Genomic DNA, 21,336 nt, shown 5'->3' with positions numbered 1-21,336 from the left:
CTTCAATGGAGAATTAGAGTCAAGCCTTCATTCTATCTAACATTAGGAACAGTGGGGTCAAATCAGCCTAGTCTGTCTGTATTTTCAGCATTTTGAGCATGGAGGGAAACTTACATTACAAAAGCAAAGACTTCGCCAGTTAAACCAACCTAAACACAATGCGTGAATCTCTTCTGTTCACACATTTTAGACTAAATATAAACAAAATAATCCTAAAGAACTGGCTGAGACACAATTCCTATTGGTTTGGGCTCCTAAGACAACAAATAATTCAAGTTTTGTGTGGTTTTTTTTTCCTTGCATCTTAAGGTGAGAAAATTATGTAGGAAAAAGAAAGGCAGATACTAATATTAGCCTGTAATTTTCAGTCATTTCTTTTTCAGTACAGACACCGGCTGGTGTATTTGGACACCATAAAGCCGTAGCCCAAGGAGCAGCCACATCTGTATCTCCATATCAAGAAAGATTTGGTTTGGACGCAACCTAAGTTCCCTGGATTTCAGTACTGCCCCCGGGAATCTGAAATTATTCCCTGACATTGGTAAAACGGAAAGGCACCTTCTGGAGAAATCGCAGACGGCCTGTTAATTTGACAACTCCCCGCCCCCATCGACTTGGGTCATAACTTGGACTGCGCATGGAGAGGGCAGGAACCGACCTTGTATTGCTTTTGTTTCCTGCCAGGCGGGGACTCACAGGAGCGGCCGGTCGCCTACCTGCTTTCCACTTCCCGGGCCAGGAGTGACCGCGCGTCCTACCGAGAGGTTCGCGGCCCGCCGAGGTTCACTCCCGACCTCACCTACCGGTGCTCTCCGCGCCTCTAACCAGCCTGACTCATCCGGGATGGGTGGGGGAGACCTCAGAGGGCGGAGGGACAGGAGGAGGCGGGCCGGGCCCTTCCCCCAGAGCCAGGGAGGAGGCGTCTCCAGGGCAGGTGAAACCGACTCCGACCTATCCCGGGAACTTTCGGTGCGGGGACTCGCAGCTAGAGGCCCGCGCTGCGCTGGGGCCGCAGAGGAGCCGCCCTCTCCCATCCGGGCTGCGCGCCGGGGCTCAGCCTGGGGGCTGCCCCCTGAGGACCCTCGGCCCTCCTGGCGTGCTCGTTGGCTGCGGGCAGCGCTGGCTTCAGCGGCTGATGGAGGCAGGTGGTGCCGCCCAGGGCGCAGGTGACACTCTCGCGGCCAGGGTTCCTGCTGGAAGGGAAGACCACTGGGAGGGCAAGACGCAGACTCCTCGTGGGCAAGGGGCAAGGCAGCGATGGCCCTAGAGCTGAGCCAGGAGGCACTACTGGACTTTCTGTGCCAGGCTGGGGGCCGAGTGACCAACGCCGCCCTGCTGAGCCACTTCAAGAGCTTTCTCCGAGACCCCGACGCCTCCCCCAGCCAGCATCAGCAACGCCGCGAGCTCTTCAAAGGCTTCGTCAACTCGGTCGCCGCAGTGCGCCAGGACCCCGACGGCACCAAGTACGTTGTGCTCAAGAGGAGGTATAGGGACCTTTTGGGGGAGGAGGGGCTGCAGCGACCCCGCGAGCCGCCTGCTGCCGCTGCCCCTGCAAGGGGAACTGCGCCCAGCTCCCCGCCGAGCGCACGCCGTGGGGAGCCTCAACCACCGCAGTCTCGGCGGCGGCGGCGGCGCGACAAGGAGCCAGAGGAGGAGCCAGCAGGTACCGCAGCCCTAGCCGAGGTCGCAGGTTGCAATGGACTCCTGGCCAGCAGAACCCGGGAAGCGACTAGGGAAGACGGCGGCCAGAGGCTCAGCCCCGGCCGAAGGGCTCCGGTGCCGGTGGCTAAGGCGGCAGCTGCAGCCAGGTGCGCGGCGGCGGAGACGCAGGGCCGCTGCTGCTGGGAATGTCTCCAGAACAGCCTGGGGGAGCTCCCGGAAGTGCCGCCACTCGGAGCATTCCTGGACCCTGCCACTGCCAAGGAGAAGCCCGCGCGAGCTCAGCCTGCTCAGGATGACTGCGGGGCTCCAAGGCAGCTGCCAGAAGGCGCGCGGGGTGAGCCCTCGAGGGTGCCTGCAACGCCCCGCTCGCCTCCCGCCATCACCGAAGCTGCTGAGTGCAGGGTATCTCCTGCAGTTCTCCTGCCCCGCCCCACCCCTCCAGGAGACCGACCAGAGCTGTTGACCTCAGGTTCCCTGCACCATTCCACTCTGCAACTGCAGCAGCAGCGCACTCGAGAATGGGTAGCCAGACACCCTCAGATGCCCCAGACCCGGGACCAGGGTCCCATTCGGGCCTGGTCAGTGCTGCCGGACAACTTTCTCAGGATACCCTTGGAGCCAAACTTAGAGACTAAATCACCGCTGTCAGAGCTCCCTCATTCCTCTCATTCTCTCTTTCCTGTGGTTCCTGAAGAGTCCCCAGGTTCGTGGCCAGGGAATCCTCCACAGGCTGTCTTTCGTAGCATTCGTTGTCAGTTATCCCTCCAAGATCTGGATGACTTTGTGGACCAGGAGAGCCATGGCAGTGAGGAGAGCAGCAGTGGGCCCAAAGAGTCCCCTGGGGGTTCTGAAGAGGGGTTACAAGTTGCCTTGGGAACCCCAGTTTGGGGAAAGCTCAGGAATCCAGCTGGGGGCCTATCTGTACCTCCAAAGAAAGGCAGCCCTCAGAGTCCTCAGGGCCTCAGGAACAGAGGGAACTTTTCCGGTCATACCTCTCAACAAGTTCCAACAGGGGCTAAAGGCCCCCCACACCACTCCCAGGAGCCTTTGCCTTGGCCAGCTCCCAAGTTAAGGAGGTCTCTCAGAAGGAGCTTTAGGGCAGGGAAGGCCAAACTGTCTTCCTCTGATGAAGAGTACCTTGATGAGGACTTGCTGAAAAGGAGTCGTCGCCCACCACGCCCCAGGAAACCTTCCAAGGCAGGAACAATGCCCAGCCCAAGGGTGGATGCAGCTTTGACACTGAAACTGGCAGACACTAGGGTCTCCAGTGGGAATGGGTCTGTCGCCTTGGTACCCCACAGAACTTCTGAGCACAAGTCATCACTGGTCCCCCTAGATGCCAGGGAGCATGAATGGATTGTGAAGCTTGCCAGTGGCTCTTGGATTCAGGTGTTGACACTGTTTTGGGAGGACCCTCAGTTGGCTTTGCACAAAGACTTCTTGACTGGATACACTGCCTTGCACTGGATAGCTAAACATGGCAACCTTCAGGCCCTTCAGGACTTGGTCTCAGGAGCACGGAAGACAGGGATTGTGCTTGATGTAAATGTGAAGTCTAGTTGTGGGTATACCCCACTACACCTTGCAGCCATTCATGGCCACCAGGGAGTCATCAAACTGCTAGTGCAAAAGTTGTCTTCTCGGGTGAATGTCCGGGACAGCAGTGGAAAGAAACCATGGCAATATCTGACCAGTAATACCTCTGGGGAAATATGGCAGCTGCTGGGAGCTCCTCGGGGCAAGCCCATTTTCTCTGTATATCCCTTAGTCCAAAGCTCTTCCCCCACTAGGAAGGCCAAGAGCCGGGAAGTATCTAGAAATGTCACCCGAAAGACTTCCTTAGCTGCACTACTCAAAAGTCAGCACAACAAATGGAAACTGGCCAACCAGTATGAGAAATTCCCTATTCCACGGGTAGAAGAGTGTAGTGACTGAGGTGGGCCCCTCTCTCCAACATGCAGCAACCACACTCTCATCTTTGAGTACTCAGAGAATTCAGGGAGAATAGAAAAGCAGCTGAGGGGTTGGTAAAGAGAGAGGTCAAGTGGAATGGCCTCCCTGGGTTTCATGTCAGCACAGTGGACCTTAGGAGCCATCTCAGCTTTGTGAAGGCTCATGTTCTTGGGCCAGTGAAGCCTAGCCAAGTGGCAAAGCCAGCACTCACAACTCAGGAGGTATTCTACCATTTCCTTTGCCAGTGGAAATTTTAGGCGCAGTAAGCTACATTGTTTTCTGAAGCAGCAATCCTAGGCCTTGGCTAGAAAGGTAACAGATGTCCAACAAAAAAAGAAGCAATTCAAAGAATGCCAAAACTCAGGGGGGGAAAACCCTTCTCTGGCTAGTAGCTCTCTGGCATCTATTAATTTGGAGAATAAATCTTGGCAGAACATGGAAAGCACCAGGTTTGAAATCAGATGGCTTTCTTTTTCTTGATATGTTTTCTTGGCATTCAAATCAGTGTAATAAAATTATTACTGGTGAGTACAATTTGATTTAAGAGATTCCTCAGCCTTGAGCCTGAATCTTCTCAATTGAACCTGTGATAGCTAATGCACAGAGCAATGAGTGCCTTCCCTCTTTTGGGTTTCTTCACTGATGAGAGAAGTAGGTGGGTAAGGTCCAACTTCAACCTTGATTCTACTCCATGTAGAGAAATGAATGTCAGTTAGGCCCTGCTTTTTGTATCAACCCAAAGGGAACTTTCCAAATGTATAAAGCATGTGGCTCATTTGCATAGTGACTGAAACCATCTTTCAGGGAAACTCCCTGTGCCACAGAATTATTATTAGTAGTTTCAATAGGTTTGAATGGCCAACATTGGTATTGATAGAAGAGGGGAATAATTTCATTCTGGGGAAGTCATAAGGGTTAAGAGAAAAATTCCTCCCCAGCAGAAATTCCCTAAGCTGCTAAATATAATTTTATTTGCACTAAACTTGATGCCAATTAGGATTAAATATTAGCTTTGAAGTACTGTATAACTAACTGGAAATGTTCCTTTTAATTGTGTATAAGGGACTGATCGTTGTGGATATTTGCAATGAGAGAATGGCTAGTCTATGAACTGCAGCACAACATTGAGATTTTTGAATGTAAATTCAAAGAGGGCTGAAAAATTAAATGTTCAAGTGGAAATTCTTAATTTTTTTATGATGCTGTGTTTTTAAAATATTTTTGTTTCTTTGGTTATTTCCCCCATTAAAAGGTCAGCAAACCTTTATAATTCATTATACTATACTTATGGCTAATGTTCTTTATAAAATTGTGTCTCAGTGACTGTCAGATATTTTTATTTATTTGTATTTTTACTTTATACTTTGAAGTAAGTCAACCTCTTTCCCTCACCCCCTTTTCTCTCCCTCTTTCTGCAGTACTGGGGATCCAACCCAGGGCCTCACACATGCTGGACAAGCAGCTCTACCACTGAGCTACACCCCTAAACCCTATCTTTTTTTGGGAGGAAAAGGCATAACAATTAAATCTAGGGGCTTCTTTCCAAAAAAATGACTATTTAAAGGATGAAAATTTGGCAAATCAAATCTAGAAAAAAAAGAAAAAAAATGACAGATAGTGGGGGCATGCTCTAGAGGGATGAAAATTTAAAAGAATTCAAGATAGACATCTATATAAATATTCTAGTAAATGTCAACTTCTTTAAAAGTCAAGGTACGTTTTTGCCATATTGTTATCACTATATGATTTAGGCAACAACAAATATTTTGCATAATAGTGTGGGATTTGTAAAGGTGAGTGGGACGTGACTTTTCGACTCTTGAAACTTAATATTTAACAATATTTATTTATTTTAATGCTTCACAAATTTGAGTATCATCCTTGTGCAGGGGCCAGGCTAATCTTCTCTGTATCATTCCAATTTTGGTATATGTGCTGCCAAAGCAAGCAAAAATTTAACAATATTTATTCTTGATTGCTTTGTACCTTGTCTTGCTCCGAGGTGTCTTTTAAAGCTGCACTATATCAGATAAAAGCTTGTAAAATTAGGCAAGATGAAAAAAGGTGGTACCAGGAATGAGGACAAACAACTACAGCATAAGCCAAAAGTTGCGAAGTGTCCTAAGCACAGAATTAGACACTCTGGAAGATATCAGAGGAGGGGGAGAGAAGGGGGAAGAGGAGGGGAAAGGGAGGGGCAAGGAAGGAAAGGTGAGGGAGAAGGAGAGAGAGGGAGGAGAGAGAAAAAGAAAGGGACCCTTTTAGGCTGGGAAAATCAGGGAGGGCTTCACAGAGGCCAGGACTCTTTAAAAAGTGAATGATACTGGCCTTCCCAGCAAACCAGCTTTGTTAGTTCTACCACATTCTTACTTCTGCGTAGTGTGTAGTTTATATAGCACTAGTGTTGGCTGATTGCTCACTAGTTAGAACGCAACCCTAGGTCTCAAGCTGGTTCTCATCAGGATTCCTCATGTCCCACTGGCTTTTGTCCACATGTCACACCTGATCCAGTCAACTCTCTTATAGAGTCAACAAGCTGTGTGTTGGGGGCAGGGGGCGAGGTGGGGTGGGGGGAAACGGATCTGATCCAGTTGCTCCTGTTGTAATGTCCAGGCTAGGAAGGCTGCCAGGACCAGCACACTCTTCCCTTCTCCTGCCAGCTTGTGCCTTCCAGCCAGGAGCTGGACACTGAAACCACACACCAGACCCACTAGGGTGCTCATGCCCTACCTTCTGTCATGGGGCTGGATTTCTTCAGCTTAGAAATCCCTTTGGCTCTTGTTCTGGTAAGTTTATTCTTTTTTAATTTTTTCTTTGTTTGTACCAGGGATTGAATTCAAGGGATCTTGATTACTGAGCTACACTCCCAGCCCTTTTTAAATTTTTGAGACAGGGTCTTGCTAAATTGCTTAGGGCCTTACTAAATTGCTAAGGCTGGCCTTGAACTTGTGATCCTCCTGCCTTGGCCTCCAGAGATCACAGGCGTGTGCCATGGTGCCAGATATAATATAGTTTCAATTTATCTAAATATACCAGATTTTTTTTTCTTTTTAAAGAGACAGGTTTTCAATATGTTGCCCAGGCTGGTCTTTAATTCCTGGGCTCAAGTGATCCTCCTCACCCTCCCAAGTAGCTAGAATTACTATCTTGCCTGGCTAAATATACTGACTATTTATTGAGCATCTAGTATGTGATAAGAACATAATTTTAGCCTTCAAGAGCTCACAGGTGGCCAGGGAAGGAGGCTTTGAGAGTGGAGTCACAGAAAAACAATCTCAGCACCATGTGTTGAGGATAGGTCTGTGCATCGAGACTTGAAGAAACAGAATGGGCTGTTTAGGGAGCTTTTTCTATGTACCAGGCTGAATTTTTGTGCTAGAAATACAGCATTTAGTAAGATGTATACTTTTTCCTGCTCTGATGGTGCTTTCCTGGATAAGAGAAGCTGGGAGGTAAAAAGAAAGTTAGGTGAGCCTTGAAGGGCTACATGAAGAGGGGACTTCTAGGGAAATATCCCAGGAAAGGGAAGGCATGTGAACACAAAGACACAGGATGTGCCTGGAAAGTTCTTAGCTACTTACTAGGACAGCAGTGAGGCTATGTAGTAAGAGGAGAAAGTGGAAACATCATTATCTAACACCAGGTTGAAAAAAAGGGGCAAGTGCTCTACTACTGAGCTATATCCCCAACCCAATAAATGGCAATTTAATATGAAAGACAAATGTTAGAAATTCTCAATAATCTTAGATAACTACTGTTTTTGTAGTAAATTTTAATGTTATAAATATATTGTGAATATTATAGATATACTATATAATATATAAACATATATTATGGTTTTATTTTCTACTAGTAAAATTGCTGATGGTTCCAAATGGTGTGCCACACATAGTATGCCATGGCTTCCAGATGCTTTGATTCCCATATACATTTTAAAAAAACAGTTGTTGAGATACAATTCACATGTCATGCAATTCACCTATTTAAAATGCAGAGTTCATTGGTTTTAGTAAATGCAGAGTTTTGCAACTATCACCATGATAAATCAAAAAATCTGAGAACCACTGACCAGGCAACGGGGGAAACCATTGAAAGTTTAATGCAAGGGCATGACATCTAGGTAAGGGTGGAAGAAAAAAAAAAGATTCCTCTTGCTGTCGTAAGGGAGATTAGCTAAAAGCAGAGATCAGTTAAACTATTATAATATCTTAGTTTCATCTTAAAAAATATTAGAAATGTTGACTTACCAAGCTGGATAATGTGATGAGATATCTACAATTAGTAAAGAAAATTTTAGTTTAGAGGGGCTGATTTAATTGATAAGAAGAATTAGATAAGGTCCAAAAAGGTCTCTCCATTTTCTCTTATGTCCAAAATGCCCTGGTTCCATAATTAAATCACTTTTTTACTGTGATGATCATCTAGGGTTTGGTGAATTCAATCTCTGTAAAGGCTGTTTAGCACAACACTGTTGCTGTGTGTGCTTGGTTTGCCAACATCAAAACAAATTTAAAATGTTTAATAAAAGGTAGGATAGTGCAAAGTACTGACGCTTAGTGATGAAGTTAGGCTTCCTGTGTTCCTGATGGAGTTTGGATAAGTACTTCTACTTCTGTTTCCTCACTTGGGAGGTGGGAATAAATTACATAGATCAATATAAGATTTTTTTTTTTTTGAGAGAATCAAATGAATTACCATGAAGTCCTTAGAAAATGCCTGGCACCAGAGGAAATCCTCAGTAAATGTTTCCTATTATTCATTTAACATACACAGTTCATGTCAATTTCTATCTATGCAGAATTCTACTAGTTGGTTTAAAAGAGTAAGAACAAAACTTACTGATCAAACCAAGCACTTCTCCTATGTCTCTACATTAAAAAGATGCTTGGGCTTCTCATTTCAAATGAAAAAAGACTTCAACTATCTCTTGTAACAATCATTAGCTGTGATGATATGTCATTAAATGGAATTATGTCTAATTGAAATCACATAAACTAACACTAGTCAAATTAGCAACTCTGTTGTGGCCTGGAACCCATACAGGCCAAGCTCCGAAGGAGTGAAGCTTATGATGAGGTGTGTGTGTGTGTGTGTGTGTGTGTGTGTGTTTGTGTTTGTATAGAGCCGCCATCGCTCATGAAATCTGAAAAATCTAAAATTCAGTCATGCAATACACTATCCAAATTCCACTAAGTTAGTAAAGATGCAGTCTCAAACATCATTGACCTATTGAACAATTCCTCCTCCATGATGTGAAAATAGTACTTCTTGATTCCTAGCTACCAGGCTTGACTCCTCTTTTTTACTTTTAAGACATGGGTTTAAGAAATAAAGGCCTAAAGTATATAAATTATGTCTCAAATTGTTTTAGATGGTAAGACAACTAAGGAGAAAGATACTTTTTAAATGTCTATTGGGGACAAAGCCAGAACTGTTTTGGAAGTGCCTAATTCTTTCATATAGTCTATTTTTTTTCCTTTTCCTTCCTGTACCATCACTTTGTAAAACCATAGTTTTAGTTAATCTTATAAGACTTGAAGCTCGTCTAGATCAGAGCATTTGGAGTTTCCGACTGAAATGGACTTTCAAAAGTGAGCAAAATGTTATTCACTCTGCCATAACAAAAGCTTTACCTGAATTAATGGTCACACAGACTTGTCTCTGCAGAGAGCCAGGCCTTTACAGTGGTTGTGTGCTCTCTGAGGGGTTCTTAGTTTTCCACCTAGTTTGACCCTAACAGCTTCTATGCCAAAGGTGAAGTCTCTGTGAATCTCAGTTTTGTGAAGGAGAGGAGGGAGGACAAAAATATACCAATAACATTGAGCCAACCTCAGCTTTTCAGGACAGACAGTGCTAAAATGTACAATGTTACTGACGGGAAGTAGCAAATGGGGAAGGGGGACATAAAAGATGGACTGTGCTTTATCCTGAGGCCATAATTCTCACAATAGTGATTTTAACTGTTTCTGAGGGGCACCTAAATTAAGTAATATTTTATAGTGACATATAATTGTTACTATGCATTGTGGAAAGATCACAAGATGTTGCCCTGAATGAACTAACTAGATATTTCTCCAAGGAAGAAATTCAAACTGCCAATAAATGTATGAAAACATGTTCAATATCTTTAGCAATTAGGGAACTGCAAATCAACAGTGCACTGATATTTTATCTCACCCTGGTTAGAATGGGTAAATGCTAGTACAACCACTGTGGAAATCAGTATGGAGAGTCCTCAAAAGACTAGAAATGAAACAAGCATATGACCCAGCTATACCACTCCTTGGTATTTATCCCAAAGAGTTAAGTCATACGTGCATACTATAGTCATACATGCATGTCCTTGTTTGTAGCAGCACAATTCACAATAGCCAAACAACAAGATGAATGAATAAAGAAATTGTTGCATATATACACAATGGAGTTTTATCAGCCATTAAGAAGAATGAAGGTATGTCATTGCAGGAAAATGGACGGAACTTGAGAGTATTATGATCAGTGAAATAAGCCAGACCCAGAAAGTCCAGAGTGGTATTTTTTTTCTCTCGTATATGAAAGCTAGAGAGAAAAAAGGGAAAAACTAAGTAGGAGTTGGGTATCACATTAAAATAGAAGGAAGGCCAACAGAGTAGAGGAAGGGAACTAGGGGGAGGCAAGAAGGGAGGAAAAAAGAATGAAATTGACCAAATTATGTCATACGCATGAATGAATCTGTCACAATAAATCCCGCTATTATGTATAATTATAATGCATCAATAAAAAACTAAACGTACACACACAAAGATATTACCCTGGATTTCTTAAGAAGCTTGCTGATACCTGTTGTAAAATCCTAGGAAAGGTGAGACCTAGAACCACTTTTCAAATTTGGAGTATATGTATTTCTTTCAGGAGCACTATATCCAATGCAGATGACTTTTCACAAGTATTTTATCTTCTGATCTTTATTGTGATCATACCAGTCAATTGCAGGATTCAATCAGGAAATGTCAAGGGGTTGACAGAAACTGAAGACCACTTTGCTACTTGTCAGAATTTTTGAATTATTTGAAGTTTCAATTGTTATCAATAGTATACATCACTGGACACCCTCATGGGCATAGATAAGGGGAAACTGATTGTATCTATAGTCTTACACCTTAAGATTTATTGTATTTATTTAAGATGTCTCTCAGACTTCTTGAAAAGGAATGCATCTATCTGCACAATACGGATGACTCCATGACCACAAAAATCTCTAGTCCTGGGAACAGCCAGTGATTCTTTGAGGAGGGGAAAGGATTAATTCTTCAGATACAGGGCAAAGTCAGACATCCCTACCTGTGTGTCACCTTATACTTCTTATGGTCTCTAGGGTCTAGATGTTCTCCTGTCTCCTCAAGGCCACCTGGGAAAGCAGAGGCAGAGCAGGTGGAGCTGTGTCACCTGGTGCTTGCAGCATTCTGGACACAGGTGTGGCTCTTTGTCTGCCTTGGTTAATATTTTTGTCGTTGTTATTGTGGAACACTTCTGACTCAAATAAATTCCCGAAGTCTTTGTATGATCAGATTTAAAACTCCATGTAAAAGGGGTTGTAGCTCAGTGGTAGAGTGCTTGCCCAGCATGTGCATGGCTCTGGGTTTAAGCCCCCGAACCACACACACAAAAACAACAGCAACAACAAAAACCCCTTATGTATCTTCATTCCTTTTCTGAATTGAAAAAAAAAATCTTATCCCTTTCAGATATAAAGGTAGCACTTAGTACTAGCTTATGATAGAAAATGGACAATTTGAAGTTATACACTATTGGTACTCTTTAAAGAAAATGCAAAATTGATATGGGAGAAGGGAGTGTGGTATAGGGAGGCACTATAGTAAGTTCTGTCATTATCAGTAGGTTTCAGAAATGGATTGTTCTGATTTATAAATTAATAGGAATTTCTCATATATTCTTTACATGATAAAGTTTAAAATTTTAGAACTACAATTAAATATAATCAGTGCTTTAAACAGAAAGTATGTTGTTTCAAAAATAGTACAAGATCTTTAAGCACTTTAAAATGATCAATTTTCACTGCATTTTAGATATATAGACTGTAAGTCAGTTGATAAAAGGTTGTATTTTTGTAAATTTAGCAGTGATACCCTGCACCAACCCTCCAAGTAGCTGGAACTACAGACATGTGCCACCACGCTCAGTTTTACATCTATTTTTATGTTTTTAAAATTTTTTAAATTATAGAAATGATACATGTTTATTGGGAAAAAGATTTACAACAGATAAGGAAAGAAAAAGAAAAGAACAAACCAATAACTGCCTCTAATTTCCCTACCAGGTAATCAATGATAATATTTTGTTTTATATCCATATATCTCAGTTCTTGTTGACTGTTGGCAGAGACCCTCGTTCCCTCTTCATAAGGATGCCGAGTGTTCTCATCATTGAGAGTCTTGGCCTTCTCTCAGACCAAGTGAGCCAAGAAAGAGAGCAAAGGCGGAAGCCACGAAGTCTTTCATGACTAGTCACTGAAATCAGAGTCACTTCTACCATATTCCATTCACATCCAGCATGCCACACTCAAGGGGATGGGAAGAAGCTCCAGCTCTTGAACGGAGGAATATCAAAGATTTGTGAACACATTTCAAAATTATCACATGTGCTAATGGGTAGAAACACGGGTAGAAACAAGAGTGAAGAAAGACCAGCCCTGCTTTGTCTTTCTTTGTTTGGGTTTGGCTAATGTTTTCTTAGTGAGTCATGAGGTGAAGGAACAGTTGTAGAAGACATTCCTAACTCTATCACTGTGGACTTGTTTTCTCAGTCTAATGTCAATGACTTATGGAGTCATATTACTTTAAAAAATGAGAGCTTGTTTACCATATTCCTTTAAATAATCCTTCATCTGTCTGAGAACAAGATTTCCTGACATCTGGCAGGGGGAAGAACCAGAGGATGATTGCATCCTTGGAGCCAGGTGATTAAGGAAGGAAAGGCGGAATAGGGGTTCAGGTAGACTGGGAGAGAAAGGAGATCAGCAGCAGCACAGAGGTATACCAAGGGCAAAATTTCAGAAGTGCTAGTTCAGAAACCAGGTGTGGGGCTGGGGTTGTAGCTCAGTGGTAGATTGTTTGCCTAGCGTGTGTGAAGCACTGGGTTTGATCCTCAGTACCACATAAAAATAAATAAATAAAATAAAGGTATTGTATCCATCTACAACTAAAAATATTTTAAAAACAAACAAACAAAAAAAACAAACCCAGATGTGGTAGAATCTTTGGGGGAAGTGAAGATGGCAAGGGCATAGTAACACATCCACTTTACTCAGACTTATTTGATAGCACAGATCCCCAGTGTCACTTCCTTTATTGAATTCCATACATAAAACAGTCTCTTTTGGCTTTATGTTATACATAAGAATCAACATAAAGGACAGGACTTCCTCATGCATGTGATATGCCAATTATTTTTAAAAATTACATGTTTGCCATATTATTTAAATAATAGAAAATTAATTTTGGGGGGATGCTAATTATATCCATACCAGTTTGAAACTTTATTTATTTATTGATGTGCTGCTAGGGATTGAATCCAAGCCTCATGTATGCTAGGCAAATGCTCATACCACTGAGTCACACTCCAGCTCCTAGTTATGCACTTTAAAAAGAGTTCTGAAAAACAGTCTACTTGGCAAAAATATCTTACAAATCTTTTCTTGATTGACTAGTCTCAATGTATGAGGATGATGTTGAACAAAGCCAGTCGGGGATGACAGTCAAATATCAATCAATTCATCCCTTTCCAGTGAGGGAAACATTAAGGACCACTAACAGAGCTCAGTATCTTGCCCTGTCTAAATCTGCTTCTTATTCTGTTACATCTGGACATACTATGCTAAGTCCCAGCCTGCATTGTCCAGTAAGATTTCTTAGCAGCCTTTCCCAGCCTAAGTAGTTATCTTAATATCAAGCAGCAAACTCTTCATTCTGGTAAATGCTTTACCTAAGGATCAAGCCATTGTTAAGCTCTTTTAAATTTATTTAAATATATTTATTTATTTACTTGGTTCTGGGATACAACCCAGGGCTATGTACATGCTAGGCAAGGGCTCTCCCATTGAGCTACTTCTCAGCCATTATAGAACTCTTTAGCCAAGAAATTCTACCTCTTAGAATTTATGCTACAGAGAGATACATAAGTGTAAAATTGCATAAAGTAGAAGAAGGCTTTTCATTACAGCACTGTAACATTTTAAAAATGGAAATGAGTCGGATGCTGTGGTGCATGTCTGTAATCCCAGCAACTCAGAAGGCTGAGGCAGGAGGATCCCAAATTTGAGGCCAGCCTGGGAAAGTTCAAGACCATCCTGAGCAACTTAGTGAGATCCTGTCTCAGAATTCAAAAAGTAGAAGAGAGCTGGGAGGGAGGGATGGAACTGAGTAGTAAAGCACCCCTGGGTTTGATCCCCAGCCCTGTTAAAAAAAAAAAGGAGGAGAAAGAAGGAAATGAAGACTGGAGATATAGCTTAGTTGTAGAGCAATTGCCTGGCATATATGAAGCCCTGGGTTTGATCCCCAGCACTGTTTAAAAAAAAGAAAAAAAGGAAATGGCATAAATGTCAACCTGTAAGAAACCAATACAACGCAATACTTCAGCCATCAAAAAGAATGAGAAAATTCCAAATCATGATATGGAGTAGTTTCTCACAGAAATGGTATGTAGGGCTAGGAGTGTAGGTCAGTGGATGTGAACAGATGACTACCTAGCATGCAGGAGGGTGGCCCTACGTCTGATCCCAAGCACTGGGGGGGGGGGGGGGACAGATGCATACACACAAACACAAATATATGCAACATCTGGCATAATGTGTGCTACTATTTACATAAAAATGAGGGGAAAAAATAAAGTAACAGAAATGTACTTACTTGTCTATGAAACAAAACAAAACCTCTGAAAGGATAGATTGTAAACTATTAACATTGATTCTCTGCAAGGGAACAGATTGGCTGCCATCCAGGATAGAGAAGTGACTTCTTACCATTTTTCTTTAAAAAATTTCTTTAAAAAATTTTTTCTTCTACCTATTTTTCTTTAAATTTAAAATAAACATTTCCTATAATAATAGATAGATATTTAGTATGCAGATGAGAAAATGCTTTTAATTTTCATATCTCAGATTATCATACTAATTTTAATGGATTAAAAATTCTGTTCAGCCAATGAGCAGAGCTGGAACAATTTGAGCAACAAAATAATATTGAATTATAACCCAAAACATAAAATAGATATAAGTCTGCTATATTTTACTGTAAACAACTGGCTATAAACCACTGGCAAAGAAAATTTAAAATGGGAGAAATGAGGTCAATCTCTCTTGCAGAATTCCAAAATAATTATGTAGATTTCCCCAGCTTTAAGGTGACACACAATTCTTCACCCACTGTAACACATAGTGACTTCCTTCCTAAGACTGCTGTATGGAAGGGGTGGGGGAGAGTGAGCTTGTAGGAGAGAAATTTGGAGAACACTTCCTCAGGCAGGTGATTATAGTCACTATCAACAGTGGTGAGTCATGGTGATAATATGTGACCTTGATATGATGTAATGAGAATGTCTCAATACTGCTGTGTTCTTGGTCTAATCATGAGAAAAACATTTGACAAATCCAGTAAAGAAACATCTTATAATATATCTGCCTAGTATATCTCAACACGGTCAAAGTCATCAGAATAAGGAGACTCTTGAGAAACTACCATAGCCAAGAGGAACCCAAGGAGATGTGAGAACTATGTCTAATATATCCTGGATTGGGTCTTGACAGAAAAAAAGGACATGCCTATTAAAAAAACTAAGGAAATCTGAGTCATTAATAATAATGTTTCCATGTCAGTTCATTGACTGTAGCAAATATATTTATGAAAGATTATGAAGTAGGGGAAACCCTGTGTGTGTGTGTGTGTGTGTGTGTGTGTGTGTGTGTGTGTATGGGAGGGGGGTATCTGAAACCTGTGTCCTACCTGCTCAGTTTTTCTGTAAATCTAAAACATAATTTAAAAGTCTACTAATGAACAAAAGAGATAGAAGGACAAAGATGATAAATTGTTAATGTTTGAGGAATAGGAGTAAAAGAGTCCTTTGTGCAGTTCTTGAAACTTCAAAATTATTTCAAATCAGAAAGTTTTTAAGAAGTAACAGATTATCCCCTTCTTGAATATTCTAATCTAAATATCTATCAATACTTAAACATTCCATGAAATAAGGAAATATTGTTCGATAGGGAACCCTGAATGGCCTATTGTTACTAGGCAGAAGCCAGGCTCTTGGCAACCAGAGAGGGAACAGGGCTGACCAACAATAGCCATGGGCTGGCTGTTCCTCTACCTAGGAAATAAAGGTGCAGGTGCCCTCTAAGAGGTATAACCTGGTAGGCACTGCAGTTTAAAGAGGTTCTACTTCCCTCTCTTGCTACTATTCCAAGGGCTCCACCTTTTCTCTAGTCAGTTGCTCATGGCCTCTTGCCCTAACCACTACCCCTCCCTGCCATTTTCCTAGAAGTGCCCTCTGGGGCAGGGAAGAGGTGGATATCCCCAGGGGCACAAACCCCTCAGGCAGGAGTTATTATGAAGTGTGACAGCAGCACAGTAGTTAAGGAGAGCCTTTCTCTCTCTCTCTCTCTCTCTCTCTCTCTCTCTCTCTCTCTATATATATATATATATATATATAGATAGATAGATAGATAGATTGTTGTTGTTGTTTGTTTGTTTGTTTTGTTTGTTTGTTTGTTTGTTTTCTCTTGTGGTACTCAGGATCAAGCCAGGGGTACTCTACCACTGAACTACAATCCTAGCCCATTTAATTTTATTTTGAGACAGGTTTCATGAAATTGTTAAGGCTGGCCTAGAACTTGAGATCCTGTTTCAGTCTCCCTGGTACATGGATTACAGCTATGCCTGACTATAATCCCCAAGTTTTAAAAATGAAAAAATTACATTGAAGTGCTGATGAAATGTTATTATTGCTTATCCGAAGTCCATGTCCAAAGTGACTGAATAAGTAGTAAATGTTCTTAGAATTAGGAAAGACAGCTTAAACTAGGCTTTTAGTTTGTCTTTATATTGACAGTCCTATCAAAGGGGTCACTTTAGAAATTGTAAATATGAGTGCTCATTTCTTGGACAACACAAAACATTCATTCAAATGTAAAGTGTAGGCATTTTCTCTATTTTTTTCTATGTTCTATTTTTTCCCTCAGCACAATCAAACTAATGTGAGGTACTCCATAAAACTCCCAAGTTGAGCAGTTGGGTTGTGGGTTGGTGAATTTGCAGATCTTATTTATCTTCCATAGCAGAGTTCATTACAGTGGCCACTTCTAAGTCAGAGACAGGGAGACCTTGGAAGATGATGGAAAGCATGCATTCTCTCCTGCAGCCCACAGTTCAGCTACAGCTGACTTTGCTTCTTAGATAAAAAGAGCAGATGCCTGAGCTCCATTCCAGATTCAGTGACTACAGCTCTCTAGGGCTGGGATGGAGGACACTCACTGAATCCAGAGGCTCTGGTGATTACTCTGCTCACTCAAGTGTGAGGATGGCCTTCTGCCCTGCATTCCCTAGGCATTGTATGATGGAGAAATGGAAAATTTTAGATAAGAATGCTTTTAGCTTGAATTTTAGAGATAATTTTTCAATTGATTTGAGGTAAAGCATTTTCTGAATTTGTGGTTGCCCCACGGCATCTCATAAAGCCTTATGAATCTTTGTTCCTGTACTGTTGAAATGAAAGTTCTAAAGAAAAACTTCATCAGAGACATTCATTCTAGTCATAGCCCTTTAAAGCACTTCATGTTATTTTCTTCAATGTTTCTTTTACTTTTCTAAATTATAAAGGCAATAAAATCACAGTCAAAAGTTAGAAAATGGCGGGGCAGGGAAGATTAGAAGTATTGTGGGTTAGACAAAGGGGAATGAAAGGAAGGGAGGCGGGTGGAAATAGGAAAGATAGTACAATGAATCGGACATAACTTTCCTATGTGCATGTATGAATATATGACCAATGTCATTCCACATCATGTACAGCCACAAGAATGAGAAGTTATATTTCTTATATGTTTAATATATCAAAATACATTCTACTGTGATTTTAATTAATAAGAACAAATTTTTAAAAATTTAGAAAATGGAAAAAGAAAGAAAAATTATACATTGCCCTACCATACACTATATGATAAGCATTGTGACACAGTCCTTATCATGGTTTGGGAATTTTCGTTTTAAAATAGTTGCAGTTGCCAGGTGCAGTGGCACACACCTGTAATTCCAGCTACTTGGGAGGCTGAGGCAGGAGGATCACAAGTTCAAAACCAGCCTCAGCAACTTAATGGGTTCCTAAGCAATTTAGCAAGACCCTGTCTCAAAATTTAAAAAATTTTGGCTGGGGATGTGTGGTTAAGCACTTCTGGATTCAATCCCTAGTACTAAAATAGTAACAACAACAACACTAATAATCATAATATATTATAGTTGAAGTCACAGTGTATTAATTTCTATTGCATTAATCTAGGTTATTCTTGAACATTACTTTTTAATGCTACTTTTAATATCTCCATAATTTATGTAGCTATTCCTCTATTCCATATTGATAAAAACTCTTTCTAATTTTTAACTATTTATAAATAACTTTTCTGCCAGTATCTTTATGCCTAAAAATATCTTCTGCATTTATAATTCTTTCCTTAGTATTTTCAGAGGTGGAATTTTTTGGTCAAAGATTAGTTTTTAAAAAAAAAAACAATTTGTACATGTGACTATAATTTCAATCTTGACATAACAGGTTGTCTCTAAGTCTTTTTTTTTCCACTTTTTTTAAAATGGTGCATTATAGTTGTGCATAATGGTGAGATGTGTTACATATTCACTCATACACACAATATAACAATATAATTTGATCAATATCATACCAAGTTTTATTCCTGAATACTTAAAATCAGTCACTAAAATGGTCATGAATATTAATTATATAGCTATATATACATGCATATATATGTATATACACTCATATATATATATATATATATATATATATATATATATATATATATGCACTGCATATCATTCTTCAATGTCATTCTTCAATAGCTCCATAAATCAATATACAAAGACTTTTGTTAGTGGAAGAATCATGCATCAGAGGCTTTTGTTTTGAATAGACGTTATGCTGTGACTGTTCAATCTAAGTTTTGCACAGCATGATCCTCCAATGTCAGACGCTGTGCCAGAGAATAAGATAGACATATGCCCTCCCAATAGAGCTCACAGACTAGAGGTGTTTGGGGTGAGAGAGCAAACCAAGCATAATAGAATATGGTAAGTGCTATTGCCTGCCTCAGATCTTAGGCACATCTAGTTTAGACAAAGTGGTCAGGAAAAGCTTGGGTCATTTTTGACTGAGCAGGGACCTGAAAGGTTGAATGCTCTGGGATAAGAAAAAGCAAAAACTGTCTCAGGGCCAGTAAAAACATCCTGGAGCAGGTGCATTGGTGCCCACCTGTAATCCCAGCAACTTGGGAAACTGAAACAGGAGGATCAAAAGTTTGAGGCTAGCCTCAGTAACTTAGGGAGACCCTGTCTCAAAATAAAAAAATAAAAAGGGCTGGGGATATATGTAGCTCAGTGGTAAAGAACCCCTGGGTTCAACAGTTAAGCAAAAACATCCTGGACAGAAAACACTTGGGCAGTTTCTCCGGAAGTTAAATATAGACTTATCATATTCCTCACAATTCCACTCCTAGTTATGCAATTAAAAAATTGAGAACATATTTGCACAAAAATTGGTATGCAAATATTCATAACAGCATTATTCATATATCCAAAAAGTAGAAATGTTCACCAACTGATGAATGGATAGACAAAATATAATATATTTGTGCATATATTACATGAATATTACTCAGTCGTAAAAAGTAATGAAATACTGGTACATGTACATGCTACCACATGAATGAACCTTGAACATAGTATGTTAAGGGAAAGAAGTTAGACAAAAGTTACATGTTGTATGACTCTATTTATATGGATCAGGTAAAACCAAAAAGAGGGAGAGAATAGTGGTTGTTGGAAGATAGAGAAGGGGAAGAATTGGCAGTGACTGTTAATGGGCATGGTCTTTGGGGGTGATATAAATGTTCTATAAGTAACTAGGGATGATAGTCACACAAGATTATGAATCAATCTTTTAAAATGATTAAAATGGTCACTTTTGTTATGTGAATTTTATCTCTCTCTCTCTCTCTCTCTCTCTCTCTCTCTCTCTCAATTGAAAAAGGAAAAATCCTGAGTCTAGCCAGACCTCAGCACTTTTGAGAAAATGCAAGCTGTGAATTGCAGGAAGGTCTGAAGCAGAATGAAGGAGAAGTGGCCAGGAATGAACTGAAAAGGTCATTAGGCCAGATCTCCAACAGTCATAAGAACTGTTTGGCTTCATCCTGAGGCCAGAGGGAGGTCACTGGAGGAGATGGATTCTGTCGTGATCTAACCTGAAGACAAGCCGCGTGTGGGGGAAGATTTCCAAAGCAATTTCTTTCCACTATAAGAACTGCCAACCCATTCTGATTACTTGGGGATTTTCTCATTTTCACCTAAGTATTCCTAGAGAGAAAGGGGTGACAATTACCCCCCCACACACAAAAAAAGAGGTTTATAAACATAGCTAGATAACAAGATTTTTCTCTTGAACCAAGGACTTAGTTATTTACATAATTAGCAGTTATTTATTAAACACTTTTTATATGAATATACCTGTAGGGGCTGTGAGAATGTAAAAGCTACCTGTGGGCTGGAAGGACAGCTCAGTGAGGCCTTAGGTTCAATTACCAGCACACACACACACACACACACACACACACACACAGCTGTCTATGAGCTATTAACTGTCTTGCAACTATGCATTCCTGTCACCCAGGAATAAGAGCAACCTTCTTTCTCTTTGTGTATCTTCATTCAATAATTTGCGATGGCTAAAGTACTGCTTTGGTGTGGCGTGCTGTGAGATCTCCTGATCCCACAATTGGAATTCCTGATTCTTGGCTCTGCCTCTATCTCATTTTTAATTTTAAAAATTTATGAAAATATAACTCACTTATTGCATAATTTGTCTTTTGAAAATATACATTTCAGTGAATTTAGTATTCTCATAAAGTTATGCAACCACCACTAATTTCAGAGCACTTTAACCATTTCCAAAAGAATCCCCACATCATTGATAGTGGCTCCCATTTCACCCCAACCCCCTGTATTGCTGTGCAATCACTAGTATACTTTTGGTTTCTATAGATTTTCCTATTCTGAAAATTTCTTATGAATATAATTGCACAATATGTGCCTTTTGTGTCTGAATCCTTCACTTGATATGTTTTCAAGGTAATGTAGCAGTAGATCATTTCTTTTTACAGCTGAGTAATATTCCTCTTATGAATATACCACATTTGTTTTTCTATTCATCAGTTGAAGGACATTTGGATTATCCACTTTTGGATATTATGACAAATGCTGCTATGAACATTTATGTACAGGTTTTTGTGTGAGTATGTTTCGATACTTTTGGGATCTACTTAGGGTTGGAAGGAGTGGAATTCAGTCATATGGTAGCTTTGTGTTTAACATTTTAAACTTTTAAATCCAAACTGTTTTCCAAAGGGACTGAACCATTTTATTTCCACCAGCAGCAATAAGAGTTCCAATGTCT

The 21,336-nt window shown here is 40.8% G+C and overlaps 1 protein-coding gene and 1 non-coding gene across 2 annotated transcripts; one reads left to right on the top strand and one right to left on the bottom strand.

Moving 5' to 3' along the window:
* Window positions 1-1,257: 1,257 nt before the first annotated feature.
* On the top strand, window positions 1,258-3,825 carry Sowahb (sosondowah ankyrin repeat domain family member B). The gene has a single exon (XM_027939740.3). It carries the CDS (start codon window positions 1,258-1,260, stop codon window positions 3,595-3,597), a length of 2,340 nt encoding a protein of 779 aa, XP_027795541.3. The 3' UTR covers window positions 3,598-3,825.
* A 1,634-nt stretch (window positions 3,826-5,459) lies between these two features.
* On the bottom strand, window positions 5,460-5,562 carry LOC114096375 (U6 spliceosomal RNA). The gene has a single exon (XR_003583415.1). It is a non-coding gene; the product is annotated as a U6 spliceosomal RNA (small nuclear RNA).
* Window positions 5,563-21,336: the final 15,774 nt, after the last annotated feature.

This window comes from Marmota flaviventris, chromosome 7 (genome assembly GCF_047511675.1).
Source record: "Marmota flaviventris isolate mMarFla1 chromosome 7, mMarFla1.hap1, whole genome shotgun sequence".
In the NCBI taxonomy this organism is placed as follows: domain Eukaryota; kingdom Metazoa; phylum Chordata; class Mammalia; order Rodentia; family Sciuridae; genus Marmota; species Marmota flaviventris.
This window is presented reverse-complemented; position numbering and strand designations above follow the sequence as displayed.